This window comes from Chiloscyllium plagiosum, chromosome 40, assembly GCF_004010195.1.
Source record: "Chiloscyllium plagiosum isolate BGI_BamShark_2017 chromosome 40, ASM401019v2, whole genome shotgun sequence".
NCBI lineage: Eukaryota > Metazoa > Chordata > Chondrichthyes > Orectolobiformes > Hemiscylliidae > Chiloscyllium > Chiloscyllium plagiosum.
In genome coordinates this window covers 16853426-16864321 of record NC_057749.1, presented here as the reverse complement: position 1 = coordinate 16864321, position 10896 = coordinate 16853426, and the positions used below count along the sequence as shown (strand labels likewise).

Here is a 10896-nt window from a genome sequence, read left to right as displayed (position 1 = left end):
CTGGGCCCACTCCAGTCTGTGCTGCTGGTCCCATTCCAGTCCGTGCTGCTGGGCCCACTCCAGTCAGTGCTGCTGGGCCCACTCCAGTCTGTGCTGCTGGTCCCATTCCAGTCCGTGCTGCTGGGCCCACTCCAGTCAGTGCTGCTGGGCCCACTCCAGTCCGTGCTGCTGGGCCCACTCCAGTCCGTGCTGCTGGGCCCACTCCAGTCCGTGCTGCTGGGCCCACTCCAGTCCGTGCTGCTGGGAGGAGAAAGTGAGGTCTGCAGATGCTGGAGATCAGAGCTGAAAATGTGTTGCTGGAAAAGCGCAGCAGGTCAGGCAGCATCCAAGTAGCAGGAGAATCGACGTTTCGGGCATAAGACCTTCTTCAGGAATCAGTCTGTGCTGCTGGTCCCACTCCAGTCCGTGCTGCTGGTCCCACTCCAGTCCGTGCAACTGCGCCTACCCCAGTCTGTGCTGCTGGTCCCACTCCAGTCCTTGCTGCTGGGTCCAATCCAGTCCGTGGTGCTGGGCCCAATCCAGTCCGTGCTGCTGGGCCAAATCCAGTCCGTGCTGCTGGTCCAGTGCTGCTGGTCCCACTCCAGTCTGTGCTGCTGGATCCACTCCAGTCCATGCTGCTGGGTCCACTCCAGTCCGTGCTGCTGGATCCACTCCTGTCTGTGCTGCCGGGCCCACTCCAGTCTGTGCTGCCGGGCCCACTCCAGTCTGTGCTGCTGGGTCCACTCCAGTCCGTGCTGCTGGATCCACTCCTGTCTGTGCTGCCGGGCCCACTCCAGTCTGTGCTGCTGGGCCCACTCCAGTCAGTGCTGCTGGGCCCAATCCAGTCCGTGCTGCTGGGCCAAATCCAGTACGTGCTGCTGGGCCAGTGCTGCTGGGTCCACTCCAGTCTGTGCTGCTGGTCCCACTCCAGTCTGTGCTGCTGGGTCCAATCCATTCAGTGCTGCTGGTCCCACTCCATTCCGTGCTGTTGGGCCCAATCCAGTCCGTGCTGCTGGGCCAGTGCTGCTGGGTCCACTCCAGTCTGTGCTGCTGGGCCCACTCCAGTCCGTGCTGCTGGGCCAGTGCTGCTGGGCCTAATCCAGTCTGTACTGCTGGGCCTAATCCAGTCTGTGCTGCTGGGCCAGTGCTGCTGAGCCCACTCCAGTCCGTGCAGCTGCTCCCACTCCAGTCTGTGCTGCTGGTCCCACTCCAGTCTGTGCTGCTGGTCCCACTCCAGTCCGTGCTGCTGGGCCCACTCCAGTCCGTGCTGCTGGTCCCACTCCAGCCAGTCTGCTGGTCCCATTCCAGTCTGTGCTGCTGGGCCCACTCCAGTCCGTGCTGCTGGGCCCACTCCAGCCAGTCTGCTGGTCCCACTCCAGTCCGTTCTGCCGGGCCCACTTCAGTCTGTGCTGCTGGGCCCACTCCAGTCAGTGCTGCTGGTCCCATTCCAGACCGTGCTGCTGTGCCCACTCCAGTCCGTGCTGCTGGTCCCACTTCAGCCAGTCTGCTGGTCCCACTCCAGTCTGTGCTGCTGGGCCCACTCCAGTCCGTGCTGCTGGGCCCACTTCAGCCAGTCTGCTGGTCCCACTTCAGTCCGTGCTGCCGGGCCCACTTCAGTCTGTGCTGCTGGGCCCACTCCAGTCAGTGCTGCTGGTCCCACTCCAGTCCGTGCTGCTGGGCCCACTCCAGTCCGTGCTGCTGGTCCCACTCCAGTCAGTCTGCTGGTCCCACTCCAGTCTGTGCTGCTGGTCCCACTCCAGTCCATGATGCTGGGCCCACTCCAGCCAGTCTGCTGGTCCCACTCCAGTCCGTGCTGTTGGTCCCACTCCAGTCTGTGCTGCTGGGCCCACTCCAGTCTGTGCTGCTGGGCCCACTCCAGCCAGTCTGCTGGTCCCACTCCAGTCCGTGCTGCTGGTCCCACTCCAGCCAGTCTGCTGGTCCCACTCCAGTCTGTGCTGCTGGTCCCACTCCAGTCCGTGCTGCTGGGCCCACTCCCGTCCGTGCTGCTGGTCCCACTCCAGCCAGTCTGCTGGTCCCACTCCAGTCTGTGCTGCTGGGCCCACTCCAGTCCGTGCTGCTGGGCCCACTCCAGCCAGTCTGCTGGGCCCACTCCAGTCCGTGCCGCCGGGCTCCCTCACCCCAATGCCATTGCCAATCCAAGCGCTTCACCAAGCGATAAGTGAAATAAAACAGAAGAAACAAACAAGAGGGGAGAAAAACAAAGAAAAGAAATGAAATGAAATGCAGACAAGCCTGACTCCACCCGCCATCTTGCTGGAAGGAGTATCCCAATCACTTTCCAGAGAAACCACATTAAACATTAAATCACATTATTCAGGTGTGAGTGAGTTACCGAGTGACTGTCACAGCCATCGTGGCCTGGCATGAATCTCAGCTACCATGTTGCCCATTCAGAAGGCAGGGATTGGTTAACCATTAACCACTGTCTGAGTACCAGGTTACACACAGTCAATTCATCAAGCACCACACTGTCACAGAATTTGTAGGTTAAATGTTGCAGGTTAAACAGCACAGAGAACCAGGGGTGACTCTCATAGTAGAGGAAGCTTTACTCTGTATCTAGCCCTGTGCTGTCCCTGTCCTGGGAGCGTTTGATGGGGAAACTGTGTAGAGGGAGCTTTACTTTCAGTTTTAAAGAGGAGAGGAGGCTATGGAATGAGACGATCTGATGGAGTACAGTTTGCTGAACTGACAGTGAATCTGGAATATGCTATTAATTCAGGGTCTATATGAATTAAGTGTACTCCGTATATTTTTAAATGGATTGGCCTATTCCATGGAAATCCGTACTGTCCCTCATAGTTACACAGAAATACAGAGAGAGAAGAGGGAGGGGGAGGGAGGAATTTGAAGGAGCTGGAGGTTTGAGGGGAGGCTGTGAAGATGAGGGACTGACCGTCATGCTGTATTACTGTTTGTTCCAGGGCCCAGCCCAGATTTCTGCTTGTGAATGTCACCGTGTTCGGAATCATCGTACATTCTCAGTTACTAGCTGCGGTGAGTCAAATCCTCACTTTACCTGCAACTGGAACTCTGTTGGGATTGGTTCATAAATGAACCCCCCTCCCCCACCCCCCACCCTGAAGTATCTCGAGGTGACACAGTTCTTCTGGTCTCAGCCAGGCCATTGTGAGTGGGCTGCTGAACTGTGGAAGACATCCTACCCTCACACTGCACCCTCACATGCACTATGTACACCTCTGGCATCAGATGGGGGCTGGGTCTCATTTGGCTGTGATGCCTCTCACAGTTAAATATCCTGGCGGTGATAAAGGGAGCAGCAGCATTCTGACGTTAACCTCAGTGGAGAGCAGGTGACACAGAGTAACTCCATCCTGAACTAGGTCCAGCCTCTGATTTTCCAATCTTTATAAAGCACTGCAATTGGTGAAGGAGTGTAGGGAGGATCGGGGATGGAGGGAGATTGGCTGGTCACAGACAACAATATCCTATCAACAAGCAAGACCCCATGTCTAATCCCCAGATAGTCGAGTTCACCTCTCTTAGCTGAGGCGGGAATAGCGGCTATTTGACTGGGTGAGGCAGGGCAAGACAGGAGGTGAATATTACATTAAATGGTGAAACTTTCAGAAATCCCAGTCCAAACCCACACTTTCTGTATCGGTCAATGTGCCAAATTAATGGCCTCTCCTCTGGTCTAACCATGGTGCATGGCAGGCTATTAGACTACAGTAGGCATCACAGTCAAACCGTCACCCAGACCTGACTGCATTGCCTTCCAGTGCCACTCATCCCTCCCACCCTCTGGTCCTCCGCACACATGCCCCCATCCAACCCTCACCTACCACTGGGTCCGGGTAATGAGTGGGTTTGTAAAGACTGAAGGATCAGACCCAGTGCCTGACTCAGGATTGGGTCACTCCAGGTTCCATCCATGATGGGCTGAGTGGTCTCTACCTGTACAGTAACCATTCTCTCACTGAGCGGGTGCTATCACCATCTCACCCTGCATTCCCCGGTAACCACCTCTCCACAGTCAGTGACTGCAGTTTTTTTAGAATCTAAAGAAGGATATTTGGCTACAGGGTGCATCACAGCCAGGCAGATGTTCTGACAGCTGTGAACTCTCCACCCAGACACACTGATCAGCCACAGATCATACACTGGGAGAGGCCATTCTGTCCATAATACCTTTTTGGGACCCTGTACTGTGGTTTGTCCCCATATGACCTCCTTACTCCACCCACTCCCTTCCCAGGATCTCCTGGAGTTGTGGGTGAACTAGCAGCTCGCACCGCTGTCATCTCATTTCCTTTCTGACTGTTTTTCTCTCTCTCTCTCTCTCTCTCTCTCCCTCCCTCCCTCTCTCTCTGTCTCTCTCTCTCCCTCCCTCCCTCTCTCGCTCCCTCTCTCTCTCTCTGATGGTTTGCACACTTTAGCACCACGATTACAGTGGCATGGGGGTGGGGGTGGATGATGGGGATGGGATGCAACAGAGATTGACAACAACAGCGACTCTGGAAGTATCTTTGGGCAGAAATGAGAGTTGACACACTGTAAAGTAATCTAATCTAATCTAAATAATCTTGACAATTTGGATCGAGTGACCATTACTCAGAACTCATGTCAAGGACATCCCCTTCACAATTCTTGTCCCCACCTCCTCCATAACCCCTGACCCCCCCACCCCTCCATAAGCCTTGACCCCTCTTCATTCATAACCCCTGAGTCCCCCACCCCCTCCATAACACCTAACTCCACCTGGACTCAATCCCCTCCATAACCCTTGACCTCACCCCCTTCACATGCCTGACTCCCACTCCATTCATAACCCCTTAACCCCCACACATTCCATAACCCCTGACCCCAGCCTGTCCATAATCCTGACCTCATCAACTTCATAACTCCTAACCCCTAACTTCTTAATAACCTCTGGCCTCACCCCTTTCATGACCCCTGACCCCCACTCCATTCACAACTCTGATGACTTCCACTCTGAAGATTCTGCTTTTATAAATTTCAGCATTGGAGGATCGTCTGTGTATAACGCACAGTCTTTATCATACACGGTGTACATAACACACGGGGTATATAACACACAGGGTATATAACACACAGGGTATATAACACATGGGGTATATAACACACGGGGTACATAACACATGGGGTATATAACACACAGGGTATATAACACATGGGGTATATAACACACAGGGTACATAACACACGGGGTATATAACACACAGGGTATATAACACACGGGGTACATAACACACAGGGTATATAACACACGGGGTATATAACACACAGGGTATATAATACACGGGGTACATAACACACAGGGTATATAACACACGGGGTACATAACATACGGTGTACATAACACACGGGGTATATAACACACAGGGTATATAACACATAGGGTATATAACACACGGGGTACATAACACATGGGGTATATAACACACAGGGTATATAACACACAGGGTATATAATACACGGGGTACATAACACATGGGGTATATAACACACGGGGTACATAACATACGGTGTACATAACACACGGGGTATATAACACAGGGTATATAACACACGGGGCACATAACACACGGGGCACATAACACATGGGGTATATAACACATGGGGTATATAACACGGGGTATATAACACACGGGGTACATAACACACGGGGTATATAACACACGGGGTATATAACACTGGGTATAACACACAGGGTATATAATACACGGGATATATAACACACGGGGTATATAACACACAGTATACATAATACATGGGATATTACACAGGTATAACACATTGTCTATATAACCCTCAATGTATATCACACATGGTATATAACAGTATTGTGGGTCTACCTACAGCACAGGGACTGCAGTGGTTCAAGAAGACAGCTCACCACCACCTTCTCAAGGTCAATAAATGCTGACCCAGCCAGCAACACCCACATCCTGTGAACTAATGGAAAAATAAATCTTCCTTTTGAAAGAATCTCTGAATTTTGCCACAACCACTTCCTGTGGGAATGAGATCCACATTCTCATCACTCTCTCATTAGGGAACTTGCTCCTTATTTGCCTGTTTTGGTTGTTTGCAATTCTCTTGTATTTTTGACCCTCCTTTGGACTTTCCCACAAGTGGAAACATAGCTCACCACATTCTCCCTGGCCAACCCACTCATCATTTTACTGAACTCTATCAGATCACCTTTCCATTTCAACTTTTCTGGAATATTGCTAACCTGCTTAATTGTTGCCGATAGCTGCAGCCTCTCAATTCTGGATTATCCTTAATTGCACTTTCCACTGTGTTTAGAAAGGAAGGAGAACTCGGAACAGTGCTCAGTTCTGAGCGAAATAGGAACTGCTGGAGAAACTCAGCAGGTCAGATACCAACTGTAGAGAGAGAAACAGAGTTAACATTTCAACTCTGGCATGATTCAGAACAGACATGGTGACCTGACAGGGGGGTTCTATCCAAGATTACTGATTTTGAACTCTTTATATCGAGGAATATTGAATCCCAGCGCTGGGTTAGTGTTTGTCATTGATTCGGTGACTTCTGGGTTGTTTCTACCTTCCCCACCTCTCTGCTCCTGTCTCTATAACTGTCCGTCACTTCCCGGTGATGCTCAGTCTGAGGGCAGGGAAGAGACCGCCATTCCATTTCAGGGAAAGCTGCAGGAAGCAAGTTCTCGAAGATTGCAGATTCCCCACATTGGCTCGTCACATCCTCAGATAGCTTGCCTGGACCCTATCTCTAGCAGCTCAGTGAGGCATCATGCCCATCACACGTTACCCCCCCAACCAATTGATGGGATCAAACGCAAAATCTCCACTGTGTATCAGAGAATGGGTGTGCACATGTCTATCTGTGTGCATGTACCTATGTGTGCGTGCCTGGGTGTGGGGTTTGCTTGTGCATATGTGCCTGTGCATTTCTTTGTGTGTGCGTGTGTCTGCACATGACTGTGTGTGTTTGTGTAAGAGTGTATTTGTATGCAGAGTGTGTATGTGTGTGAGTGTGTGTGTGTGTGAGAGAGAGAGAGAGAGAGAGACTGAATGTTCTCTGTTTTTCATTCACAGACATCCCTTTGGAAAGCCCTGTCCAGGGGACCAGAGACAGTACAAAGTGTGTGCTACTGAGGTAAGATCATCCAAAAACATTTTGGAAGGTTCTTACCAGCAACTTCCCCCAATTCAGTCCACAGAGTCCTTTTTTCTCATGATGAACGTATTACTGAGCTTTCCTGTGTGTAAGGGCATGGCACTGCGGGGGTTCCATTACAAGAGGGGACTGGACACAGGGTCCAGAGAATGAGTTCAAAACCCATCATGTCACGTTGAGTATTTGAATTCTGTTGAAGACTTTAAAATCTGAAAACAGTCTTGGCACAAGTTGTTGGAATCCAGTGGATTCACATGTTGACTCATCTAACCTGCACATGTCCAGCCCCAAACTAACTTGACCTGCCCCTAAAGTTGCCACTTGTTTGTGTGAAAATGTAACCATCTTCTCCAGGGCAACTGCGCATGGACAACAGACACCGATACCAAATGGACAATAAATAAGTGAGATTCCCCCAACATGGCACAGTGCTCTCATGAGTGTAAGGCTGTAGATCGATGTGTGGCCTTCAAACTTTGGCTGATCCTGACTGACTCACCTCCAGCATGCTCAAAGAGCTGTGCTAAAACAATACAGAATAACTTCAATAGTGACATCAGGCCTGTGGCAAGGGTAATACTGAGTCTACATGTGGTGTAATTCTGGATCTTGGACCTGTTCTGGGGTATCTCTGAGTCTTTCCTTGAAAATATTAGGCCTCAACTCTGGTGTAAGATTGGGCCTGTTCCTGTGTTAATTTTGGATCTGATATTGGTGTAATACTGACCCCATTCCTTGGGTAATATTGGACTTGTTCCTTTGGTAATATCGGACATGTTGTTAGGGTAATATCGAACCTGTTGCTGGGGTAATATCAGGCCTGTTTCTGGGGTAATATCAAGCCTGTTTCTGGGGTAATATCACACCTGTTGCTGAGGTAATATTGAGACTGTTGCTGGGGTAATATTGAGATTGTTGATGGAAAATATCAGGCCTATTGCTGGGGTAATATTGGACCTGTTGCTGAGAAAATATTGGGCCTGTTGCTGGGGTAATATCAGGCCTATTGCTGGGGTAATATCGGGCCTGTGGCTGGGGTAATATCAGGCCTGTTGCTGGGGTAATATCAGGCCTGTCGCTGAGGTAATATCCAGCCTGTTGATGGGGTAATATCAGGCCTGTTGCTGAGGTAATATTGAGATTGTTGATGGGGTAATATCAGGCCTATTGCTGGGGTAATATAGGACTTGTTGCTGAGATAATATCGGGCCTGTCGCTGAGGTAATATCAGGCCTGTCGCTGGGGTGATATCGGACCTGTTGCCGGGGTAATATCAGGCCTGTTGCTGGGGTGATATCGGACCTGTTGCCGGAGTAGCATCAGGCTTGTTGCTGGGGTAATATCAGGCCTGTTGCTGGGGTGACATCGGACCTGTTGCCGGGGTAGCATCAGGCCTGTTGCTGGGGTAATATCAGGCCTGTTGCTGGGGTGATATCGGACCTGTTGCCGGAGTAGCATCAGGCTTTTTGCTGGGGTAATATCAGGCCTGTTGCTGGGGTAATGTCAGGCCTGTTGCTGGGGTAATTACAGGCCTGTTGCTGGGGTGATATCGGACCTGTTGCCGGAGTAGCATCAGGCCTGTTGCTGGGGTAATATCAGGCCTGTTGCTGGGGTGATATCAGGCCTGTTGCTGGGGTAATATCAGGCCTGTTGCTGGGGTGATATCGGACCTGTTGCCGGGATAGAGTCAGGCCTGTTGCTGGGGTAATGTCAGGCCTGTTGCTGGGGTTCTGAAGCTGTCTCTGTCTCTCCTCAGGACTGCCCCCCAGGTACCAAGGATTTCCGACAGCTTCAATGTGCAGCCTACAATGGCCGCCAGATCCCCCAGATCCGAGGCGCTGCCTTTGAGTGGGTTCCTTTCTTTGGAGGTGAGAGACTTCCCGTTCTTGCAGCTTTCAGCCCTTTCCCGAAGACCATCCCCAGGGAATGATTGTCAAGGAATCAGCTTCCTTTCCACCCTGCCCCAGGGTGTATACAGCTGTAAGCTGTGTGACCATTGAAGGCCCTATTCCAGATAACAAACACAGCATCATATCAGATAGTTCATGTAATACCATTAAACTATCCAGTGTGTGCTGGGGATATTTAATACATCTGTCATTTCAACATTATGATATTAGATTTAGCACAGGAAGTTAAACAGAAAGAAAGAATCGCATTTATATAGCATTTTTCACGACCCCAGGAAGTCTGAGAGCATTTCACAGCCTGTGAGTTGCCTTAAATGTGGTGATTAATGAGTATATGATTATCTACCAGAGGTTCCGTGTCACGGGTCGGGGATTCTGTGGCTGATGGGGCCTGATCCCAGACCCCACCTCCAGCCATGGGTTTTGGGAAGTGTCTCTGGGAGTTGGGATTGGTTCGTGACCTCGAGATTTAAAAACGTAGTCACGGTGGGAATGTAGGAAACGCAGCAGCCATTGCGTACACAGCAGGATCCCACAAACGGCAGTGTGATCATCTGTTTTTGTGACGTTGGTTGTGGGATAACGATTGGCCAGGACACAGCCACTGGTTTTCATTGACATATCGCCATGGGATTCTTCCCCAGGCAACTCGGAGGGCACCTACTTATCATCTCAATGTGAAGGCGGTTTCTCTGGCTGCACACTGGGGCAGCAAGGGCCCAGGTTTTGTCTCGGGTTTCTGCGGTCTGGCTGTGATTGATTACAGTGCCTGATCTTTACTGTGAGATGGTTGTGTGTACTGTATCGAGCTGGCATACCCAGGGAGTGCTGCGTTCTCAGTGAAGGCTATCTTTGAACAAGATAGTAAACTGAGATCTTATGTCCTCTCTCAGGTCAATGTGAAAGGTCCCATAGCTGTTATAACTCCCTTCTTTGACCAACATCACTCACAGTAAATTTGCTAATGCATCGGTTCAGTTAATGTTTGTGGGGTCCAGCTGTACAGGAACAGAGACTGTGGTTGAAATAATGCGATTACACAGTGATCTCACTAACCCACACTCAGAGACTTGCATTCAGGACTTGCCCAGTATTCAGAAATCTATGGGTTGTACTGGAACCAGTGAAGAGTGTGGGGGTGGGGGCACGGGGAGGGTGGAGGTAGAGATAGAGCTGGGAACATGGCCACGTGGAAAGGAAAGAGAGTCCCATGGTTCCAGTGTGGCACAGTATGATCCCAAATGGAATGGGAGCAGAGAGAAAGCAGCAGGAGATTACATACAGTGTCTGTCTGTCTGTATGTGATTGTTTCTGTGTCTGTCTTATTTATTGCCCATTTCTTGTCTCCATTCTTACTACAGCAGTCTTTTTTTTAATATTTTCCTTCTCTATGTTCTCCCTTTTTTTGTCTCTATTTCTTATTGCAATGACTATCATTCTATTTCTCATCTTCCTCTCTGAGATTGACCCTCTGGCTCATTTTCTCCTTTCATGGAATTATAGAATCCCTACAGTATGGAAACAGGCCATTCAGCCCAACAGGTCCATACTGATCCTCCAAAGAGCATCCCATGCAGATTCATCCCCCTCCCCACACAGACAGTCGCCTGAGGCTGGAATCGAAGCCAGGCCCTGGCGCTGTGAGGCAGCAGTGCTAACCACTGAGCCACCGTGCCACCTGAACAATCCTTTATCTGGTGAGCCTTCACAGGATATGATGTGATGCACCAAAGTTCAAACAACACTTTGAAAAGTACGAGAGAGGGAGGAAAATAAGATTTCTGAATGTGGAAGAAAATGTCAGTAGAATTTGTCATTAAATAAATGTGTGACTGAT

At 50.4% G+C, this 10896-nt stretch overlaps 1 protein-coding gene across 1 annotated transcript in view; it reads left to right on the top strand.

The window, feature by feature from the left end:
* The window catches only part of adamtsl5 (ADAMTS like 5), a 37585-nt gene that overhangs the window by 7174 nt on the left and 19515 nt on the right, over positions 1-10896 (top strand). The window contains exons 2-3 of the mRNA XM_043680121.1: positions 7068-7128; positions 8906-9017. Coding sequence (XP_043536056.1) covers positions 7068-7128; positions 8906-9017 — 173 coding nt within the window. The remainder of the gene's footprint in view (positions 1-7067; positions 7129-8905; positions 9018-10896) is intronic.